The sequence below is a fragment of the Xiphophorus maculatus genome, chromosome 4, assembly GCF_002775205.1.
Source record: "Xiphophorus maculatus strain JP 163 A chromosome 4, X_maculatus-5.0-male, whole genome shotgun sequence".
NCBI classification, from domain to species: Eukaryota; Metazoa; Chordata; class Actinopteri; order Cyprinodontiformes; family Poeciliidae; genus Xiphophorus; species Xiphophorus maculatus.
The window spans coordinates 4,550,898-4,575,941 of record NC_036446.1 but is presented as its reverse complement, the minus strand read 5'-3'; the positions used below and the strand labels follow the sequence as shown (position 1 = coordinate 4,575,941).

Here is a 25,044-nt window from a genome sequence, read left to right as displayed (position 1 = left end):
CGATCACTTCCATTCAAGTAGACAGACTTTTAAATGTACGGAATTGATGACATAAAAGTGTTTGAAAGGTCAAATTTCAAAACAAATCTTCTATTTTGGGTTTATATACAGTATTTCTTTTTACAACTCCAGAGGAGTCAGTGCCTCACCAGTCATGAAAACTGCAGGAGCCACAAGTCCTACAGCAAAACAAACCCAAATCATCAACGCTCCTCCATCATGCTCGACAGTTGGTGTGAGATGTTTGCTCTGAGAAACTGTTCCACATCAGGCCAAGCCTCTCTTCACTGCCTTAGCAGCCTTCCCAGATAATCTGTGAAAACCTCAAGCTCCTTTACCTCCTCCCAGACATTGTACTTTTAACCATGAATTTCCCTGAATGAAATGTTAATGTATAATGCTGATTTCCAGAATAACCTGAAGCAATTAAATTATCTTACAATGAAAACATTTATTCTCGTTTTATAATGGCAAACTAAATTTAATGCATATTAATTTAAATTCAAAACATTGCTGAAGCATAAAATTAGCATTTTATTTCATGAAATATTAATTTTTTCCAGATTTGTTCATGTATAAGTGTTACATGTATAACCACATTTGATATCTGGTAATATTCAAACTGTGCATGACACTCATTTCAGTTTGCTGTGACAATTTGGACATAGACAGAGAATCACTGAAAGCATTGGAATTATTGACCATGAACTGCATCATTCTGGTTAAATGAGAGTGGGATATGAGCAATCCTAAAATAACATATTTATAAACATAAACGTCTTCAGTCTGAATATCTAAAAATTAAACAGAAAGCTGTTGTCTCCTGGGTTATGTACCTAATTATTAATGCTGTCAATCTATGTTGCTTGGATGGTTGGATAAAGTATTTTTTTAATACGGCAGCAGCGAAACATAATGGTGATTATTATGAAAACTCCTAGAGAGAGTAAATCATTACCAGATGTATCATAATAGAGTTTAAATAGGCTCTCCTGTTGTTTTGGTCTTATTTGGGAATAAAATCTGACAGTTTCTGAAAGCATCTACAACTAATTATAGAAACGGAGGGTCACCTGGTTCTATTTACCTTTTTAAATCTTATTGCTGCTCGCCAATGTTTTGCTGAAATGAGCAGAAAATGGCCATGCTTTTTCCCTTCTTCTGCTTTAAAATAGACTTCTTGAAGACAGGTTCTGTTTGATAACAATAACGACGTTATCTTTACCTAAATCTATGTAAAAATAGTAAAGTCCTGAATGGATTAATATTGTATTTGGAGGCAAAAAAATCACAAAGGTTTATGCTGGTAACCTTACAAAATGTACTTTACACTATAATGCTTTAAATCTAACTTATCTTATTTGTATTCATATCTGCATCATGCTGTAAACCACAGGGTTTCATTCTTATTCATCATGCAGTGGAAGATGAATCTGAATGTATGGAATCAGAAGCCAGTTTTATGCCCTGAGCACCATAAGTGCTGCACCAGGCCTTAGGAAAATACGAAGGAAAAATACATCACAGTTCTAACAACATTGCTTGACTGACAGGTAATCATATTTAATTTAGAATGGCAAAACTGCCGAAGTGATGGAAAAAAATAATGTGAATCTTGTACAGATAATCACCCACACAACAAGTAAAGAAATCCATATGCCTAGTACATGTGGGCTGCAGAAAAGCCATTCCAGGAGAACTGGAGGCCATACTTAAGATTTAAAAGCCTGAGATATGGAGCTTCACTTTTCCGCCACCTCTTTTCTTTCGTACCCTGGAGCAACTTGGTCACTTCGATAGAAAGGAATAAAGTGGGAACACAATTACTACAACCTCTGATTCTCTACAGAGCTTTGTCTGCTTAAAGGAGAGGGAGTCATGCGAAAGACAAATCAGATTAAAAGTGCTGAAAGACTAAGAAGATGCATGCTGTAAAAAATAGTGCAGTAGCTTTGAACCCTCTGGGAAAGGAGTGGTGTAAGCAAAGTTTTGGGGTGAATGAACTTAACTGATGCATTGGTGTCTGTGGAGACACAAACACGGTACATTTACAGATTTACAGGCCTGCAGCAAAGAGGCAGGAACAAACACACAATGGCCATCTGTAACATAAAAACACTTTTTACTGCAGTATCTGTTTTATCTCAGCTGAAAGTCATTTAGATGTACTCTTACATTTTTCAAAAAAATATACTTTTAAAGAGCTGTTTAAAGTTGCGGTATGTAACTTTTATTTTAAAAAAATACAAAATAAATAAAAATTACATATTTGCTTTACTGTGTAGTGACAGTAAAGTATGAGACAGTTAAACTGTGATAAACAAATCGAGCTGAAAGTCTTCCGGTGCTGACTAGAAACAGCCAATCAGAACCAGGAGGAGGTTCTTAGCGCTGTCAATCATTCCTATGAATGTGCTGCTCACCCCTTGCTTTCTGCTCTGATACAACTTTTCCCCATCAGCAGAGCCTGTGGTGAATGCCAATGCATGGCCACCAATGACAGTGGATAAACGGTTTTCCTGTAATGGCAACTTACACATTTAGCAGCACTAAAATGCTCCTTCAGGCTCTGATTTGTTGTTTTTGGTCAGGCGCCATGTTACTTTCAGATAATCATAGTCTTAGCAAAAACAGAAAAACTTAAAAGTTATACTGCAGCTTTAAAGCAATGCAGACCTAAGCCCTGCTTTATATGTTTATCAACTTCAATACTTCAAAAAATATTGAACATTGCATTTCACTTTATGTTTCTTGATGCTTCAATTTATGGTAGGCTAAATGAGCCTCCAATGCAAATATTTTAAAACCAGTAATATTTTACTGCTTTTCATGTGAACATCTCAGATTTCTACATCCTACATATTTGGTGTAAATAAATAAAACTTTGGTTTAAAACATCTCTGCATCTGTCTTCTTTAATCCAGTGCCAATGTTTCCTTCACAAAACCCTTAGCATAATTAACAAAACAATAGGAATTAGGGCAAAAAAAGCTAATTACAGAAGCTGATGGGCAATTCTGTTTCCACTGTGAAATATTAAGAAGCAAATATGAAGATCGGAACCCCCAAGGAAAACACACGAGGAGAAGCAGAAGGAGAGAAAGGGAGGCCAGCAGGAGGATTTATCTCTCCTCACAGATGCAAAGAGTCTTCCCAGGTCTCCCAGTCAGCAGCTGGGACAGTTTACAAGCCGCAGAATGGATTGATTGCCGATAGATCCATGTCCCTGTGTAGCTGCCAACTCTGAGCTAATTAAAGAACACTTCTCTGGAGAAACATGGAGCACCAACCCAGTACATTTTATTTACTCTTGAGAAAGTGTGCTCTTGTACATCCCTTTTGGGGGAAAAATGTTGCCAGCAATCAGAAAGGTAGCTGCTCTGCTTTTTTTTTATATATATATATATAAAAGCTTAAAAGCCAAAGACTTAAATTTGGCAGAAAACTGGCAATTCTGTTGTTAGACAGGCTGAAATTATCTAAAAATTGGCATAGAGTGCTGAAACTGGAAAATAGAAAAGAAAAACTCCTAACATTTATGCTATGCAAAAGATACATTTAACAGCTGCATTTGTGTCTTATAGACAATACACCAAAATGACACTGATCTTTAAAATTTTAGTCAGACTGAGATTATTGGAAGCTAACAAGAAAAGTAAAAATTTCCAGGACCTAAGCTGTCAAATATATAAAATATGACAAATTAGTCAGCTAAGACGAAACAAATGACAAAAAATACAGCAGTCATCAAAAACTTTATAAATCTTCTTTCAGGAGCCCCAGAAGCTTGTGTGCTTGACCCCATTCTATTCTGTATATCCCTGACTAAGTAGCTAAATGTGCAAACTTATGTTTACAGTTGCAGAAATCACAGTCTGCATTCAGCAAAATAGTCAGGGTTTAATAGTTAGCAAATCACTTTGTGTATATTTGGCGCTAAAACAAAAAAGTTGGATATACTCAAATCTTGGCCTCTGATTGACAACAAATTCAAACGTGCAAAACGTGGCAGCATGCATCAGACTTACCGGTGCAGGAGTATTCATCCACTCTGGTGAAACCCGGTAGACAGTCACAGCGATAACTTCCAGGCAGGTTCACACACATCGTATTGGACTGGCAGTAATGCATCTGTGTTGCACACTCATCGATATCTAGAAAAACAAAAACAAAGTAGAAGTAGTGGGTTATTAACTGACCAGACGGCTTTATATTTTGATAACAGACTGCAACAGGTGGATGAACTTCACTGAACTGCTTTGTCAGTGTTGGTTCAATTACATTACAGCAGAGTCTCAGGGCATTGCATTTTTTTGAGTTGCTTTTCATTAAACAATATACACAAGTCAAAAATTGACCCTATTATCGATTGTCCTAAAGGGCAAAATAAAGATTATCCTCTCACAGACCAATGTGTGTAATTATACAAACATGTACATATATTCTGCTGTTGTCACAAGTAAGATAATAGAAAGGAGCTAAAAATATGGGAATGGCAGATGAAAGACAGCAATAAATGTTAAAATACACCAAAGAAAAGGTGTACAGTAAAGAAAGAGCTAATGAGATGAGGACATTATAACTGAGCCAGAGAAATGCAAGGAGAGCATCATCTCCTTTGACACCCATAATGTGCAGGTAATATCGTGATAAATTACAACACCTTCACTCCATACACAATTCCTCCCTTCCTAATGTAGCTTGAAAGACATTGTATGAGCATTAAAACACGTGGCTCAGGAATGCATTAGCTGAGCTGGATGGCTGCTGATGAAATGGGACGCGAAACACACAAGGGAGGTTTTATGCAAACGGGTCTGGATTTCTATGTGTGTGCACATGTAGTTGCACAGTTTAGAGCATTTATGTGCGCAGCAGAAGACCAAATTCCTGAGGCTAACGGGCCTTTCTACCACTTAAGGGACTCTGCATGCCACACTTGAGGGAAGGAGAGTGAAGAGAGCTATTTCCATATCCGTTCCTTGGATAAATACATTTTAGCTTTGAGGTGTTCAGCTCAGGCTTCCCCTTTACAACAGGATGAATTTAGATCAACTATGTAATTGACTTATATGCAACACCCAAAGGTTTTTTCCTTGGTAAATTTCATCCCTAGAAAGTGTACAGTGAGAGTGGTAAATTGTCGAGTTAAGAAGAGACAGAGCATGTCTTCAGGTGTACAAAGCTTTGATGCCCTTCAGAATAAAATGTTGCTACATCAAAAGCATGAAACCTATGAGAGTGCTTTGACGCCACACAACAGTACCTGACTCCAATTTCCATCTTGTTTAGGAGCACTACTCTACCCTAAAAGCCACTCATTTGATTACCCTTTATTGGTGAAAGGCGCCAAAACGTTGTTCAAGGGTGATGGCAGCTGCCCCGCAATGCCGACTCACAGCCTCAATAATTCAAAGTCAAGAGCTCACCACTTTTGTCAGCTTTCATTATAAGTGAGAAAAGCATCGAGTGTCAGGCAGGAGGAATGATGAGGCTTTTTGATCTGTGTTGTTCCAAGACACTATGCCCATGTGTGTGACTGCATGTGTGTTTGTGTTTTTGCCCTCAGCATCTTCCTCTGGGGGCATTGTTGCAGGTGAGGTCTGCTGACAGAACTGGAACTGTCATTTTGCACAGGGGGGGAATTCATTTTTCTGGATTTGCCAGTGTCTCTCTGGCTGCCTTCTTCCTTCCTCACCACCCTCCAACCCAGACCTCCTCTTCCTCGCCTCCCACCCCCTTCTGAGCACACTCTCTTCATCTCTCGGCTGCTTTATTCATGCTCTGATGTAGGTCAGGACTGGGTAGGGGGAACAGCTAAAAATAAGGCGGGATAGGACTCTGTGCATGTGTATTTATGAGTAAGTGAGGGTGTGCACATGTTTCTATCAACTCAACCCTCTCTGTGCGATATTGTCTGGCAAAACAGAAAAACAGAAAAAAAAAACACATTCTGAATGTCAAGTGTTTTGGTTCTGTAAGCCAGTAAAGGAGAAGAATCCTCATATTCCTTCATGCAAGAGTCTCTTCTATGTGCAGGGCTCACCTTTTCATGTAGATGTCAAAAGGAACATTATTATATGCAGAATGATTTTATCTCATTTTTTGTGGATGCTCCTTTATTTTTAGTTTAATGCCCCCCAGTTTAGTGAAGGTGCGACAGAAGGTATACATTTCATATAGAACGTTTTCTACATGTCCAACAGATTTTTCATGTATTTTTTTTCCTCACCAAATGTGAAACAAAAAAAATGAATTTTCTGAAGGTGCAATTGAGAGTATAAATTTCAGACAGAGCTATTTCCACTGAAGTAAATAAAAAAAGGGAAGGCAGTGAATTTCAATCACATTCCAAACAATATTATTTTCATGTTTTGTTTTTCTTCACTAAACCTAAGACTATGAAATTTGAAAAGACAGACTAGTGGAGACAAACCACTAATCTGGTTTGTCCAGAAGTGCAGAAAAATTTCAGCACTTCTGGGCATGACTTAGAAGTTTTATGCTCAAAGAAACATTGGTTTTTGATGAGATTTTGACTCGGTAGAATATTTCCAGAACTTTTAAGCCGTCTTATCCTCAAGAAAAATTATGGAATTGATGACGGTTGACCTTGTTAGTATTCTGTTGTATGCTGCAAGTACTGGTAAAAACTTCTAAAGTCCCTATAAACTGAAAACCATGAATCATCATTAGGGCTGTTGTAAGACGAACGTAATCCAGGGACCGGTAGACTAGGGGACGAAAGTAAGAACGGGAGGGGCGTGGGAGAGGAGGGCAATATGGGATATTTACGACACCTTCGTTCGTCACACTCAGAAACTTATCTACCAGCCATGTACCGCCAATATGATTTCCGCCACCAGTTTGTTGAGACCGGGATGATATGAAATTTATTGTGCGGTTCGTTCGTAAAGTTACACTTACACTGTAAGCATCAACTACTCAGCCGCCCGCCGTGTTCAGTCTATCCGTTCACCTGTATAAATACTCCCGCATCGCTGTTCCCGCCGTTCGGTCTGAACCAGCAGCTCCCGGAGGAGAAAGGCTGCCGTACTCCAGGCATCGCACCAGTCACACTAAGGATGCCTACTGGTCTCCCAAAAACGATGAAAACCCGGGCATTATCATCAATCAATAAAATCCCCAGGGGCCGAACTTGAAAATTGGATGCTATGCCGCCAACACTTAGCTTTCGTCAACAACTCAGAGGCGGAAGTCAGAGCTCCGCGCAACACAAATAATGTTCCGGCCGGAACACGGCGCGGTAAATAATAAAACATAAATTAACGAAGGAGGCAGGTAAATTTTCCTCGAAGAATTTTAATAATCGATGTACTCGAATCATTCGAGGAATCGTTTCAGCTGTTGCGGAAAGTACCTCCACTGTATGTGATGATAGCTCAGTAAGTGGTGTGTATGTTGAGTGTAGTAGGTGAGTGAGATGTGTGGCAGCCGTCCTCCGGTCAGAAGGGGGGCGCTGCGTGCTAAAAACAAGAAGAACCGGGATGCTGGGGGAACGAAGAAGAGACGGCATATGTGTGAGGGGTGAGCGTAGCCGACGACCGGAGCAGTGGCTAAAGGAAAAACATCTGTGAAGCTTTCAACTGTTAGCTGGCGCTATTAAAAGTTAACTTCCAGCCACCTTTGTGCCACCGTGTGGTTCATGTTCAAGGCGTATGAAGGAGTTAACCCTGAAGTAGACTTCACTTCGGCCCTGGAGGAAGAACTGCCCTGTGTCCTCCGACCACGGTCAGAAGACTGAGCAGGAAAGGTTAACACAGCCTTAGTCATCATACACATTAGAGAAGAAGAGGGTTCATATGCTTTCATATACAGTCCTTTACAAAAGAATGTATGACCTTTAAAGACATTGTTGCATTACAAAGACAATGCACTTTATCCGAATTCTAGGTTTTAAGCAGACACAAGGGAGAGCATTTGTGACTTCACATAGCTTGATTTATTGATTTTTTTATTATTATTTTTAAATTAACAACTTTTTGAGCTACAGTCTTGCAACAAATTTTCAGATTTGTAGCTCTGACTGTATTTTTGTTTTTTTTTCCTCATGCTGGAAGGTGAACCTCCGGTCCTGTCTCAAATCTTTTGCAGCCTCCAACAGTTTATCTTGCAGGATTGTCTTGTATTAACTACCATCTATCTTTCCATCAGTTCTGACCAGCTTCCCTCTCCCCGCTGAGGAAAAGCATTGTCACCACATGATACCAACATGTTTCACCATGGGGATGAGGTATTCAAGGTCGTGAGCAATGTTAGCTTTGCAGGTCTGCCACAAAGTTTAACCAGATCCCCTTCTTCCACTGTTTGCTGTGTCTCCAGCATGGTAAGTGGTAAACTTTAAACAAGACTTCCTTTGGCACCACTATCGTTTCTCCTGAGAGCAGATTCTCTATCCTGAGCTATTGATCTCTGCATCTCCCCCAGAATTACAATGGCCCTCTTTGCTGCTCGTTTGATAAATACTTTCCCTATTTATATGTGTGACCACATCATAATTAATGGATTGATTACTTCTCTATGAGATGCTCAAACCTTTGGGTATACGGTTGCCAAATCTAATTGACAGATCCAGTCCAAACACAATGTAATCCCTGCCCAACTCAAAAACAACAACCAAAAAAAAAACTGCCCAAATCACAACCTCTGTTGAAAATTATGTTAAAATTCATGCTAAAAACAATTAAATATATAAATGCATACAAGCATTTATAATGTGCATATGTACCATTTCATAGTGACACTAGATTAGCCCATGACTATTAATTATGTCATGTTCGGCAGATTTATGTCAAAGTATATAAACTATAAAACAAACATAAGCACATAGGATGAGGACATTTTTACTTTTCTGTCACAACATGAGAATTATTTTCATCAAAACTTTCTGAAAACCAGCCAAATGTTGCGAAAAGCACCCTAAACTGCCCAGAGCAATATTTTTCCATATCAACATGTTTAAAAGAAGTCATATTGGGTACAAATCAAATCTGGCTGGCCTTGATTTTACCTTTCAGCAACTTTTCACCCCTGACTTGCTTGGTGTGCTATTTGGTCTTTTAATAATTCACTGATTTCTGAAGGAAATTATTGCACTGTATTTCGTTTAGGAATATTCTAAGTATGTGACTCAGTGCAATACATCGTCTTGGTCCAATTACATTTGCAATGTCAAAAAAGCCTATTTTTACATGTATTTGTACTGAGATTTTAACTGAATTTAGATGTTTTTAAAGTGATGGGTTTTGATTGTGTTTTAGTTTTGAAATAACATTAAAATATATGTTGGAATCGTCTAAAACATTATTTAAATACTTTTCATAACATGTTTCACAGAATTGATTCAGCTCCCCCTTGTTTTTGGGGTTTTTTTCACTGAGGGCAAACATTACAAAAGCTAAAAAAATTAACACAGTACAGCCATTTTATCTTAAAAATTAAATAAATTTATATGATAGAAAGGCAAAAAAATATGAAACTTTTAGGTTTTAATGTCAGAATTATGACCTAATCTTAAGCTAAAAAAAACCTACAACACCCAGTGACAATAAGCTGAGTTGACAGTTTCCACTTAATACAGTATCATTCATAAAGTGGAAATAATCTTGTTTTCTGACACATTACTCTTTAATTATGATTAGTTTCTTTTTCTGTGATACACCTGAATGATAACATTTTGTAAAGAAAACATTTTATCTTTCAAGAACAAATTCTAGCACCACAATTATTTAAGTAAAAACAAGTTAACTCCACATTCATGGGCCACAATATGTTTCACAAATTAATGTATATAGCTTAAAGATACAATGTGTCTTCACAAAACATAGCTCCATCTTTCTAACGGAGGCATTCTTCAGCAGATCACCTTCACACGTTACAGGCACATGCAGCAACAGTTCCCTTTTTTACCTCAACCTCACTGTCAATTTTCCTCACATATTAGGCATGGCCTAGCAATTACAATCCATGATAAATGAAGCATGCACAGAGCATTGCAGACCGGTGCAATACATAACATATTAAACATCCTGCGTAGTCTATTTCATTAAGTGTGAAGGGCTAATCATTGTTTTGTTTTTACAGAGGAGGAATTATTGTTTCCCATCATACATATCTTTGCAATTATGTCTATAGGCTGGGGTAAATAATTGCACACAGTCTTTGCAATAAACTCTAAATATTGGAAGCCAGAGCAATTATTTCCAACATAAATAAATAATATAGTACAAAAAGCCTTAGGAAGTTTATTGTTTTAACTAATAACAGTGGTGAAACCTTTTAACCCAATAAAACCAAATGTGTTGAGTATTTCTAAGGCTGTTGCCTCCTTAAAACAAGTTATTGTTGTTCTAGAAAAAGTTGTTTTATTGAGTAAATATGTTTCTATGCATGTTTATAATTTTCTCTAGATATTTAAATGGAGGCATGCATCTTTTAGGTTATAATAATTACCTAAACATAGAAACGTAATGTATCAATAACACAAAGTAAATCAGTTTTTGTTTAATGTCTATGTTAAAAGTCTTTAATAAACTTTTCAAACTTCAATAGAATTATTTCACAATTATGTCTTGTATTGCATTTCAAAGCATTACAAATAATAGTGAACAAAAGGTTAGCCCAGTAGCTTGTGATAATCAAACAAAAAAAATATATGTTTGGTTGTTGATTTTGACTTTAGGCTACCTTTAGACTATGACAAGAATGAAAACAGCAACATTTAGACGGCTCAAATCTGGACAGACTGTTTAAGACAATTTTGATGTGCAAAACTTAAACATTTTGTCCTATGTATGAAAGAAAAAAAAATACAATTATGTAAAAAATGCATAGGCATATAGTTCAGCTGAATGCTGGACAAACTGCCCACAAAGTCAACTGCTTCCAGGTGTCCAAGTTGGGATTTCCTCAACAGTGAAACAACAAGAAAGTCAGTCTATGGTCTCATTCTTCTTTTGCAAGGAAACCAGCTTTTGATATTGAACTGAATTTTCTGTCTGAAACATACTTTGAACTTTGGTTTAATTGATTCCGCCTTATTCTGTCCTAAAATTCAAACAGTTTATTAATAATTTGTATGCAACGTTTTGCAAAAAATAGTAATCTTGGCGATTTGGTTATAAAGGTAAATTTTTTTCAAGGTGTGGGGTGGCAGTGTAGAAATTATTCTTTGTTCAGATGATGAAACAGTATTTAAGCATATATATACAGTATATACACAGTATGAAACATATACACGCACAGTTTTACCATTGTGTGTATATATGTGTGTGTGGGTGCATTAGACATGCCAATAGTTATTGTCTACATTCCCTATTCTCATTACAGCTAACACATTACACTTTGAAGCAGCTTCTATCATTCTTCACCTGCTCATTGTGCATAATTTTGTCTAAATAAGGTAATTACATGACTTTGCAATTAACTCACAAGTTAGAATGACCCAAAGGACTCACAAAATGAACGAATGGATCAGTGACCCTAGTTAAAGTAGTGTCACTTTTCCAATAGTTGTAAGCCTAAAAATCGCAACCCAGGTTAAAAACTAAAGTAGTATTTGGAATGAAAATTGAAACCTTTTCAAAAGACAAGAAAATAAGTCTTGGTGACTTCAGTTTGTGCAGGTAGAAGAGACCATGTCTGTAGATTTGAGCATGCTCCTGTAAAAGCATGCCTTATATGTTGTCTACAGATAAATTTAAGCACAGGAGAACAGAAAGGTGTCGCTCAATCAGAACAGAAGAACTGCATAGAAGTGAAGTTTAAACAATCTGCCATTGTGAAGCTCAAACAAGGATCTGCCAAACACGAAGCTGCACACTGACATTTTCAGACAGTGTGAGGCCTGAAACGGAGTCCCTCTCTCAGACAGACCAGCAGGGTTTACCTGGATGACAGGTTCTGTGCAAGTTCCTGCAGAATGTTCTTACAAGTAGTTTTACCAAAAACACGTACACTTACTGTAAATGTCTGTGCAGGGAAATGGACCCATACATCAGGCAAGGGTAGGCTGAACAGTATGCATTTTCAATTTGCACTATTCCTAATATACTAGAAGCAGCCAGTCTTCCTGCTTCTAGTAAAACAGAATCGGTTTTCTCAATGCAGGAAGACGTGTTGTATATCAAAGACAAACACAAAGCACAGCCAGAGTGTCTGATCTGTTATAATGAAGGAATACATTTGTCCAGCAATCAAAGACAACCTCAGCTAGTTTTACAAAGCTTGTCTGACACCCGAGAGAATTGTCAACATTTGTTTTCAGCTTCATTCCATAGGGTGTATGGATTCTTTCCTGATTTTTGAGTTAAATTATGCTATTAGAATGGTTTGTAGATTTTTACATCAACAGTTAAATGCAATACATTTAAGTTAGGTAAAACATATTATCATTTCCATATAAGTTAATATCTACAGTATTCCTAATTTCTCCTCTTTGGGGTTACAGCTAATCAGAGCCAAAGAAAATAAATGCCACACCTGGATTAGCTGCTTTGTAAATGCCACAGAATAGCATTGCTTCTAGGTATTTTTACGTCCTAAGCTGCAGGAAGATGCATGGACAGATTCATAGAGTCACAAAAACACAACAGGGGGGAAAATGGAGAAAAGACAAACAGACAAAAAGATATCAAACAATGCAGTGATAAAACAAAGAGATGGGGAGGCGCTGCGAGAGATATCACCATGATGTTGTAACTTTACCAGTAATATGCAGGAATCACTTGAGAGTAGAATTGATATTAAGGCATAAATATTTAACAACACAATGTGGGGGAGCTTAATTAGTTTTATTGTTTTCCTGACTGAGACGCTTCAGCTACACAGTCAATGCTGATGTGACACTTGTGAATGTGATTGTACGTTTGACTGCAGAGACTAAATTAGATTCATTTTGATACATTTAATTTTGAAGTCTTGTAATATCAAGATGAAGATGGTGGGCACACTCATTAGATTATGCTCCAATTGCTGTGGGTTCGAAAAGCGAGATGTAGAAGGATTTGATCTTTTTGGATTGAAGTGAAACCTCAATATGTTCAGCTGCTGAATTTGCAGTACCTTATGAAAGAATGTTTTAACAACATCATAAATGCAAATGTAATTCACTGCAATTTTATGCGACAGAACACAACAGTGAAGTGAAAGGAAACTGACTAATGGTTTCCAAAGTTTTTTCACAAAAATGTGATGTTAGGTTAGTCCCCATAGGTGAAAAGCTATAGAAACACCTTTTAAAGGTGTTTCTATAGCTTTTCACCTTTTATAGAAATGTTCCCCATTTTATTTGCAAATTGCCCCAACTAAGCTAGATTGAATAAAAATCATGAGCAAACATCAATTCTCAAGTCTCACCACAGATTCTTTGAATTTGATTTAGATTTGATTTAATATATGAATATGATTTTATCTAAACCCTTCTGTTGTAGCTGTGGGTGTATGTTTAGGGTTTTCGCAAGTATTCAGTAGTTTTGAACACAATTCTCACAAGATTGTGCGGTAGTGAGATCTATCCAACTTCCCTCTCGCTGCTGAAGTTAAGAATCCCAACAGGACCAGGCTACCATTGTGGTGTTTTGCCGCGTGTCCAGGTTCACGTACAGTCTCAGTTTTCCACCACATATAGCATTTCACATGTCGGCCAAAGCAAACGGTTCTGCTTTGGTCTTATCTGTTCAGAGCAGCTTTTCCCACTCGTTTGCTGTTTCCCAAAAATACCTTGTGGCAAACTGCAAACAGGACTTGTTATGCCTTTAGTTCAATTGTAGGTTTATTCATTCACTGTACCATGGAGCCAAGATTTCTGGAGTGTTTACAGACTTTCCCACCTGAAAATGCTGTAGCTCTGCACCAGAGAACCTTGTGGCTGCTTCTCTGATTTTTGCTCTTCTTCTTCTCTGATTCTTGCTCTTCTTGCCCAGCCTTTCAGGTTGCATAAATAAGGTTATCTATATATCATGTCTTAGTAGGTTGAAAGTTGCTTTTTCCAGTTTCAGAAGAGGGACTGAACAATGCTCTGTGACATTTCAAATATGCAATAGTGTTTTATAACCATTGCCTGTAATAACTTTCACACAACTTCATCCCTGATCTGAGTAAAAATGCATTCAACAGGTGATGTCTGGGGGAAACTTGCTACAATTGATTTAACTTAGGAGTATCAAAGCCAATGGGAGTCAAATACAAATACAGGCCACATTTCTTATGAAATTTATCTGTAAAAAAGGTTTAGAAAAACCCCCACAAGTTCCTTTTTACTTTAGTTAAATTCAACTTTGTTTTCACCTGTCACGTGAAATCACTGTAAAATATGTTAAAATCTGTGGTTGTATCTTAAGAAAATGTAGAATAAATAAGAGGTGTGAAGGTTTCTCTAAAGCACTATAAATATAGTGGTCATTATGAAAAATATATCTGACTGAGATGACAAATAATTGTTACATTTTAGGAATAAAATAATGCACTGTCTTAATTTGTCAATACATCAAGTTCTAAACAGCAGAACACTCATTGTTACATAGTTTTTTCTTTTGGTTCTGAAGAAGTTCAGGAAACTAAAAAATTGTATTTGAAACCGATATAGAGCTGATCAGTAGCGACTTTAGTTTTGGCTTTGGATCATATCAGCAGAATACACGCTGAGTGTATTATTTGAATTTCTTAAACCGTTTTGTTTTTCCTTTTTCTACACAGGCTAATAGACTGGAGATCATATCAAGGAAAAATATTTATTAAAATGCAGTCCCTGATGTCACCAGATAGATTTCAGTCAAAGTTCCAGCACTTGGGAAAAGCTCAGTTTCCTAAGTTCTAAGGTTTTTATTTGCTGTTATTTGAATCACAAAAACACAAAGGAAATCGAGTGCTACACTTTTCAAAGAGCATAAAAAACATGTTTCATGCAAAATGTAGTGTATGTAAAATAAAAAACATAACAGCAAAAGATTTGTCATAGTTATCAACACAGACATTCGGAGAGAAACTCAGAAAAACACACTTTGAAGAAAAATGTCAAAGTGCGGCCATTTCCCTCGCAGTCTTTAGTTCACGTTTTTATTCCTTGCAGAATAGATTATTGCAATGTTGTCCTTTCTGCTCTTCCTAAAATAACTGCATCTTCAACATCAGCCAATTCAGAATCCAACTACAAGAATACTAACAAAGACCAGAGGGTGAGCTCAAATCACAGGAATTTTACAGACTCTGCACCTGTCCATTTTGTAATTGCTTCTAAATTGCTTATATTAGGTTTAGAAACCTTTTATGTGCACCTTCTTTATCAGATTTGTTTTTGTCCCACAGACCTTTCCGATCTCCAAAGGGTTTTGTGCTATCAGGACTCTGATAGTAGAAGATTTATGTGCTAGTATTTATGTGCTAGTTGTGTTACCACCCCCACCACTAGAGGCAATAACAGATTCTCTGAAGTTGCTTCCCTGAAAATCTCTTATTGCCTCTAGTGCCGCGGGGTGGTAACACAACTAGCACATAATTCTTCTGCTATCAGAATCCTGGTAGCACAAGACCCTTTGTAGAAGATTAGAAAGATTTGGAGAGCAAGGAAGCATGGATCCAATGGCCAAATAAAAGTTACTGAAGAGAAGCAGCATAATTCTGAGGTAGCCATGGATGTTGTATGTTTTACACCTATTATAAAGGCTGAGTCCAGGCATCCCATGGAGGAAGTCCTTTTCAGCTGCTTGTATATGGGATCTTTTCCTTTTAGGCACAATCCATATTTTATGACCAGAGGGGGAATCAAAATCACTTCCATAGAGAAGACCCTCAATCCATCTAACCATCTCCTATTCTATCTTATCATCACTTGTGAGCAAAATGACAAAATACTTGAATTCCTGTTTCACTCCTCCATCCCCACCTGGAGGAAAAAGTTCCGCTTTTTTCCATTTAAGACCAATGGCCTTTGACCCCAAATAATTATATATACGTATATATTACAGGTATTGAAGTGTGTTGTAAAATAGTGCATTTTCTTTTTTTATATTTTTAAAGAGTTTTGACAATTAAAATGTTTGTAAAAACATGTTTTAGAGTTTATTTTAGAAAAGTAACTGAGTTTGTGTTGATCTGTCCTGTTTTCTGAAACATCAGTGTGTAAATGTCAGGCCTGGTGGCTTTCCTCGCATACCAACAATATTATTTGTCCCTAAGTCAGGACAGTCGGGAGGGCATCAGCGCCAGATGGTGTGCTATAGCCCTCATTGTCTCAGAATGAGGCTACAGGGAGTCAGTCGCGCCCGTTCGGTCGTGGCCTTGGAGACACTGTTGCCACGTCCTGCATCAGTGTCACACTCAGCCTCCTCCCCCTAATTAAGGCCAGCCCCTCCAGTTCAACCTGACAGCCAAAAGCAGCTGGAGGACACAGGAAGGGAAGGAGAGGTCGAATTCTCTGGATGAACGTGAAACAGAGAGGCTCTCATGTCCAGAAAGTTGCCATGTGCCATCGGGTAGCTGACAAAATATTCAACACCTGAATATTTAATATTTCAGCCTTTTGTAGAAGCGGTTTTAAAATTGTGATCTTCAACTAAGATTGAAACTAAATCCAAAATACAATCTCCTCAAGTCGGGTTTAATTTTTGTTAAAGCTTCTCTCTCCACCAAACAATAAATGAAGCAACCCAGAAAAAGAAATAAACGTCAGAAGTTATTTGTTTTCTGGCAGAAATTATTTCAATTATTATAGCAACTATGCATTCCAAGCTCCAACTGTTAATGGATTTAAATCTACTGTGGAAATAAATGAATAAATATTTATCTTTAACTCTGGATTAGTGCTGTCTTAAACATTCAGAATCATTTTGTTTAGGGCCCTAAATCAGAAAATCAACCCTTTCTGGGCAGCACATTTACAGAGTCTAATACACTGAGAGAATTATCTTGATTTTGTGCAGTCAGTTTGGTGGCTAATGGGAAATATATGGGAGCTATCTTACAGTCGTCATCCCAACTTAATCCAAGATTGGCATCATAATCCTAAAGCCCAGAGACTGTTCATTTTAAAAAGGAATGATAAACCAAACTGAGCTGCTTAAGGAGGATTTTCCTCATTCAGCGCTCCACATACAAACTTTCAATATTTACTGGCAAGCTCTTAAAAGAAACAATATAAATAAAAATCTCCATTCTGATGTTCAAGATTAGTTTTAGTTTGGTATTAATTACCATATTTGTCTTTTCCATGAAACTTGTCTGTACTATGTTTCATATTAAGGAGTGTTTGACCTCAGTTACTGCTAAATGAACAACATAATTAAGATTCTGACACATGACTCTCATAATAAATCAGGTGTGTGTGAAATAATACACTTCCTTTTTAAACATCCGTGTCTGCAGTAGCTGCAGAAGAACAAACCTTAAAAAACAAAGTGATCAGTTTTGTAAAATTGGTCTTTTTTGAATCACCAGAGTATTACTGATCCATATCGACACACCAAAGCTTCGCTTAGTACAGTTTATTGTTTGTGTTTTATAGATGCATTTAGCATTTTATTCTAATCGCAGCCTTTTTATTTGATTCCAGCTTCCATTTTGGATTATGTGGTATGTACTCCATTCATGTTGGGAAAGCTGGAGCTACATTCATATCCAAGGTTATCCTTAAGCACACCAGGCTAAAACTATACAGCGACATGACACAATATTTCATTTCAGTATGAGTACTTCCTGTATTACATATCTTAAGTTATATTTCTTAATTCTCATTATTTTTCTAAAGTTCGGCACACACATTCAGAGAGAGAAACTCATGTCTACATTCTGCCTGACCTCATCTAACGGAGCCATTCTGCTCTGAGTCATGGTTCTGTGCAGCTGTGCAGCTTTTCCTTATTGCCTGTCCAGTCTGCACTGATGCTATCAGCACCTTATTCAGTATAGGCAGCTCAAAACTTATAATTGATACAGGAAATCTGATGCCCCGAGCAGCTGACATTCAATACAATCTGAAGGACGGTGATGGAAATTAGGAGCATATAATGAAATATGCCGCCAGCACAAATAGGAGGAAGAGCCACTTGTAATGTGATCTGCTCCAGCGCTTAAATATCAAGTGCAATTAAATGCCACTGACAGCGGCACAGAGTCAAGCTGGGAGATTGTATGGAAACGAATTTGGTCTCCATCTGCAAAGACATCTTTTAAATAGGAGGCAATCATTTAACATCTATACCCAGGGAAGCAAACCTGCTGTTTCTGCTCACAGTCATGAAACAATGTGACTAAGAAATAAGAAGAGCCTTGAAGCAGGAGATGTGGCCTGTTCTTCATGCTTAATCTGGTCATAATTCTCTACTTGTGGGTGTCAGAAAAATATAAAAGTGAAGAAATATATGAAGACTTCCTAGTATTTTCTATGAAGTATGAAATGTCCTGAACAGAAGAAACTTTGTTTTTGCAGTCTTAGGTAAAAAACAAAAAAAGACATGTTTCTGTTCTTGCAAATTAACAAATGAATGAGTCTAGCTCATTATCCAGCACATTACATTCTTAAACAACACAGTAAACATTGACTAAAGCTTTCCTTCCCTATAAAGCTCCAACTGTTAACCTTTTCCTGTTGCTTCAGACCTTTACTGTTTTTTTGCTCTCCATCCAGAGAACAACATTCCCCTCCCAGCACGCTGAACTCATGACTCCCCCAGTGGGAGAGGTTATCTGTGGGCAGGGCTGGAAGACGAGAGGAAAGGGGTTTACTCAGCTGAGCACCAGGTCAGCCATTTTACACTTTCATCTTTTTTTCATATTCCACCAGTTGTAAACTCCAGGACTTTACCACAGAATATAAAATGTTGTACACACTTTTATGCACATGTAAGAGTGTGAATATGGAGGTGAAAGATCCTTCAACAAGGGCGCTGAGCTCCAGGGCAGACAGATATTAATGACTGAAGGTGACAACTTCTTCCAGTATTAAGTTCTGTCATTTTGTAGATAGAAAGCCTGAGCCCAAGGGATCTTCTATCAAAAGTTTCTTCCTACAGTATTTATAGTTTAATTAGATCAACTTGAAAAATTTAGATTCCTGGTCTTCCAGATTCAAAGTTATTTTGATCTTTGTCTCTATGAGTAACAGAGAAAGCCCTAATATTGCTTCTGGCTAACACAGATTTAAAAAAAAAAGGCTTTTTCAGCGAAAGAAGAACCTTTAAGAAGGAAAAGGTAGGATAAAAAAAAGCAGTATTTAAAACTTATTTTCCCTTTATGCTCCAAAATTAATTTGTTTTTCATAAATGTTATTTTCTTTCCTTAAAAATCAATCAGCTGATTACCAGAATAGTCTTAGACATGAGTCAACGATACATCTGTCTTATTAAATCAGTGGAGTTGTGTGATTATGCAAATGAATCCTACATCTGTGTATACAACAGATGCTTATCCTTAAATCTTTCATGGCCTGTTCTGACAAGTCTAATCCTGAAATTTTTAGCCATATCTTCCATAGATTTTTTTTTGTTCTCATGAATGCCTGTCGATACTTTTGTTGGTATTCTGCTGTTTTTTCATTGCAAAGGTCGAATGCTTCTACTTTATCAAATAGTACTCCACTACTGTGTTAAAGCCCCGTCAGTGAAATGCAACAAAAAGTACTCTAATGCAATGAAACTGTGATATTTTACTCAAAGATATCCTGGAAGAATTTCACACTCGCCTATGACTCCTCCTAATTATAAATTGAAAACAAGGATTGTCATAGAAAAGTAAAATAATAAAAATCTGAAAATAACTGCCGAGATTAAAAGAAAGAAGTATCTTAACCCGCATATGTTAAACGATTAAATTTTTGTTGTGACACCACTTAGTTATTTTCTGTGTTTTGCCTTTATCCTAAATGTATCAATTTAGGATACATTTATTTTTTAACTAATTTTAATATTATTTTTGTTTGTTTCTATTATCTAATTGGTTAATTTTTTATTTTGTAAATGCATACCTCTATTTGTTAGTCTGTAATATTTGTTATTCATGCAGTATTTGGTGAATTAATAATAAAAAATATAAAAAAAATAAACCTATGTTGCAATGGCTACTTGTAATAGCCATGTTTATGTATTATTGAAATAAACCAAATCAACCTGGCATATCAATACATAAGTAATCTACTAAACAATATGCCCAACAAGGAAGTTCAGCATGACTTTGATATGAAAACTATTTGGAACTTAATTAAAAATAAAAATAAAAACAAATTAATCCTTTAGAATTGCCAGAGCTTTATTTTGAATTATTCTACTTGGTTACATTTGAAGCCTAAAAACAAATGTAACATTTTAGACACATATAGAGAAATACCCATTCCTGGCATTATACTATTTCAAGGAATAGTTCTTTTCACAGATGAATTCCTGATGAACTGCTGCATGATCTATGCATAGCACCTCTGCCTTTCTTTGAAAACAATAGGGGGTAAAAATGTGAACAGGTATTGAAAAGGGATTCTTGCCAGCATAGTCCAAGTGGATTCTGTGATGTAGTTTCTGTGGCCAATACAGGGGGTTTCATTCCTCTCACTAGTAATCACATGGAGCTGCCTGGTCACACATTGTTCTCCGGTTTTCACTCACATGTCAATCCAGGTGCCAATCCTGTCTCCCCACAACAGAGGAAAACAGCTGTGTTTACTGGAAAAATAGAATGCAGTGGACCGAGAATTGAATAGTAATAACAAGGAACTCTTGAAGCTGTCAAGAAGGTGTTAAATGGCTGGGGAGGCAATCAAACATTGATTCAGGTTCAAACAATCCTACTGTGAAAACTGCTAAAAATTCAAAGCCCTGGAAAAAAACGGCGCAGTGTGCCCAAAGTAATAATGGAAAGATTTTGAATATAGCAAATACAACTCGGATGACAAAGATATTGGCTATCTAAAAAAATCTTACCTTCGGAAAAAGTCTGAGCTTTACAAATTACAGGCAGCACAGCATAAACAAATTCACCTGGAGTTTTCATCATAGCAAATAAATGTGATTTAGTAACTCAACCAGTCAGTAAGTTATGGAAATACCACGAGGAACAGCTTCAAGCTATAATTGTTCAAATGAATCAGTACACCCAACTGGACATAAATATTCCCGGGGTAGCAAATAAAGTGATTTAATATCGACTCATCTATCCATCCCTCCATACATCCATTCAAGTCCTATAATAGTTTCTTGCTGATTTTAGTGGCTCCGTTATGTGGACTCTGAGATATAAAACAATTTGATGTAATGTATAATGTTCAATTACCTTTTTAAAACGTAGGAAAGAGGGCAAAACACAGCCTCAGACATTTTTTTGCCAATTATTGTGCACAACAATCTGCAAATCAATGTTGGGTCAACGAAAAATAATTGACATCTGAAGCCTTAATAGTGAATTTGTCAAAAAGCAGAATTGAAATGAGTGACAAGATATTGGAGGTAGTTTTAATTAGGCAGATGACAATTATATTTTTGAGTCAGACTTGTTTTAGTGTCAGATCTAAGAGTTGGTACATTTTACATTTAGTGAGAGGCCCTAGTTTTTAAAAACCATTTTACATAATGGAATTGACATATTTAACAGTGTGATGAACAGACTTGAATAAAAGACATAGCCTGCAAATATTACCAGGTGACCTAGGCGTCCATTATTAATCATCCAATAGGACTTTATGTTTACGTTTAAGCTTGGCTTTTTGTCTTAATTTCAACAAACTGAAGATAGAACTAGTTTTTAATAATGGTAAAATAGTACAACATTGTTTGTATTTTATTTCATTTCTACATGAATGAAATATTTTTCAAAATACCTCTCTAATGAGAAAGTAAAGGAATATTGCAGAAAATGTTTAGCTGTTTACAGTCGACCTCCATCAATATTCAAAGACTTTTCTGTGGGATGTAACTCTACTATTACTGTGGTTCCTAAACACAGCCAGACTTTGTTCTACATTTTCTACATGCAAATGATGTTTTTAGGGTGTTTTATCTGGAACTTGAATAATGTCATTTTTAGATATGTTCTGAGCATTACCTGAAAAGATTTTTATGCTTGAGCTTCTAAAGAGCTGGAGAAAGGCGTGTCTTTAAGACAATTCAGACAATTTCTGAAAATGAATATTAATGCACCTGGCTTCGCCCTTTCACATGCCTTTATTAACTAAATACTTCCCTGCTGACTTATTTCAGTGTTAAGAAGTTCGAAGTAGGCTCCTTTCCATTCTCTGGCACATCTGTACTCCACAGTGACATGACCTTCCTCATATCAAGGTCAATCACAGGTGGGATACAACATCAGCCACAGTGCAGCACAGTCCTTCAGCCTAATTCTCTCTGGTTGGTTTCGGTTCTGCTGTCAGTTTCCACCTCATCGACTACATGTGGATGTTCTCCATCACTCTGATGTCATGATAGATGGTCAGCCAACAATGCAGAGAAGGAGCACAGTGAGAGCGAGGGAGAGTGGGAGAGGAGAAGTGATCTCTCCTCAGACTTTTTATCGCTCTGTTTCATCATGAAAATCACCTCATTTACTCCGAGCACTTTTCCATTCATCTCCTATTGTCAGCGGCCAGACCTATTTTCTGTCTGCAACAGCGGTGAGCGTGTTTGTGTGATCATCCAAGAGGCTCGGAGGAACAGGGACAAAGCAACAAGATTAACTCATGCAGGTGTGTTCGCTCAAGCTGAAGGCACACTTCCCACAATTTAGCTGATTTGAAAGTATTGTTTTAGTTAGGATCTGACATACAGGAAGTTGTCATTTTCAGACTGGCAGCATGACTTGCTCAACGTCAGGAACAAGATGAGTCTTGATTTGTTGGAACTGTCAAGAAAGTCCTCTAACAATGAGACAATGCTTTTATGCATACAAAATGGTATTTTAGTTGAGGTGGCACAGTAGATTCAACATGAACACAGGAAGAAGAAAAGCTGGTCAAAATTGATAGGAAGATCGATGAAGGTAGTCATACAAGGTAGTCCTTGAAGCAAACCCTGATAGAGGCTGCAGAAGACATGAAAACACCAGTAAAATTCTTACTCAGTAACACAGCAACCCTAACCATGCAGCCAGAATGAAAACGATCTGGATGAAAACAGTCCCATGTGTGGAAATGGTCAAATTTAAGTGCAGACCGAAATCTAATTGAGAATCTGTGGAGCAAATCCTCAGTATCTGGATGTTTAAGGCTGGAAGAGACTTTACACTGTAAAAGACTTGAGGCTGTAATTGCAGTAGAAGGTATTTCTATATTGTGTACCCCACTGAATAAAAATGCAAACAATTTTTTGATAATTGGTTGGCTTTTTTTTTGGAAACAAACATGCATCATTCTCATTCCACTTCACCATTTTCTATTATGGTGTGTTGGTCTTTTACATAAACTCCTAATAAAATAAGGTTATGGTTTCAATGTAAGAAAATGTGCAGAGGTACAAGAAGAATGAATACTTTGCAACACACTATTTCAAAGAAAGGGGAGTGTCTAATGCCACATGCACTGTCCTTTTTACTCATTTTGATTTCCTTTTTCTGCTTTCTGCTTAGTCTACTGATGTGGTTTCTTTTCTTTGCACTGTTGTGGCTGTGCTTTGTGACAAAAATATCAGAAATATGATCAGATTTTTCAGTTTCATCAAAGAAAGGAAGATATGGTTACTAATGAGCGAGGGCAAACAATGACAAATTCAGGCATATGTGGTCTTCAGTTGTCTGGGTCTTAAACTGAAACTGGGAGCAGAGTAATGACTGTTCTGAGTCATAAGAAAATGCAACAGTAGTCGTGTTTCCATTACAAATGTCCACAAAACATTGATGATATTCCGCTAATGTAAAAAAACAAACAAAAAAAACACTATTTCGCAGTGTTGCAGTGTTTTCATTAAAGAAATGCCATTAAAATCACACGTTTTTCCATGTGTCATAAAATAACATGCCTGCCATCATCTTCCCACCTCTTCCTGTCATTTTTCTTCGTTTTTCCCACCAGTAGTAACATCTGGTTGTTCATCACATGACTGTGAGACGAAAGAAGTGTTTCCATTACAGTTCTGCGAAATACACTATTAATAGAGACGAAAAACCACCTCTTCCAAGTTTAAACACCTTTTATCGAAGAAAGTGAGTTTTCTGAAATTGGCGTGTTTCCATTAAGCAAATTTATTTTTGTAATTCCAATTTAGCTTAGCAAGCTCCTTTGGATCAAGCTATGTTATACCATTTAAAGACAACTTCACTGTGCTTAAGCTATAACAAAATGCTTTTAAGACAATAATATGAGTTGAGTTTTTTTATGAAAAAAATTGTGTAAGGCTCTGTATTTCATCTAAATAGTGTTTGACAAAAAAAAAAACCTTTTTTTTCTCTCTCAAGAAAAAAAAAAAAAGAAAACTAATGACAGAAATCGACTTTACAAGGAGTGCCGCACGGGCTTTATATACTAGGAATCTAATCAGTGCCTTGCTGCTTCTGTTCCATGTCAGGCTGAGGGTCTTGTGCCTGGGAGGCTGTAAGAGCTGCTTAATGACATGAACACAATTAATAATTCAAAACAAACCCTACGAGGGCCTAAACAGAAACATGACAACGTGCTGGTGGCTTCAGTGAATTGTATGGAAGCAGTAGCATGGTTCATGGAGTAATGTGACATGACAGCATTCACCTCAGATGATAGAGAATGGAGGAAAACTATCAAAACGCTTATAAATATCTTATGTAGACTCTGAACAGCAGAGCAGGCCGGACGGAGGGGGAGAAGAATTTCAGATGTACTTCAGCTTCTCCGGCAGACACTCATGCAACGATGACAATTTGTGTTTACTGCTGTGCATTCTCTGTGTGCAAAAAGGTCTGTGAATGCAGCATAGTGTGCAGTTACAGCAGGTGATGGGAATGGTGAGTTGAGGCAAATAGTTACAGAAGAAAGTGTGAGAACAGTCGCCCCAATGGGACGAAAGAATTTCTCTTTGTTGCATTTGTGTGTGTTTGTTGCCTGTACTGAAAAATACAAGCTGCAGACAAACAGAAGGTAATGAAAAT

The 25,044-nt window shown here is 37.1% G+C and overlaps 1 protein-coding gene across 1 annotated transcript in view; it reads right to left on the bottom strand.

The window, feature by feature from the left end:
• Window positions 1–25,044, bottom strand: part of nell1 (neural EGFL like 1) — a 230,372-nt gene that overhangs the window by 62,383 nt on the left and 142,945 nt on the right. Inside the window, exon 13 of the mRNA XM_023332459.1 lies at window positions 4,029–4,154. Coding sequence (XP_023188227.1) covers window positions 4,029–4,154 — 126 coding nt within the window. The remainder of the gene's footprint in view (window positions 1–4,028; window positions 4,155–25,044) is intronic.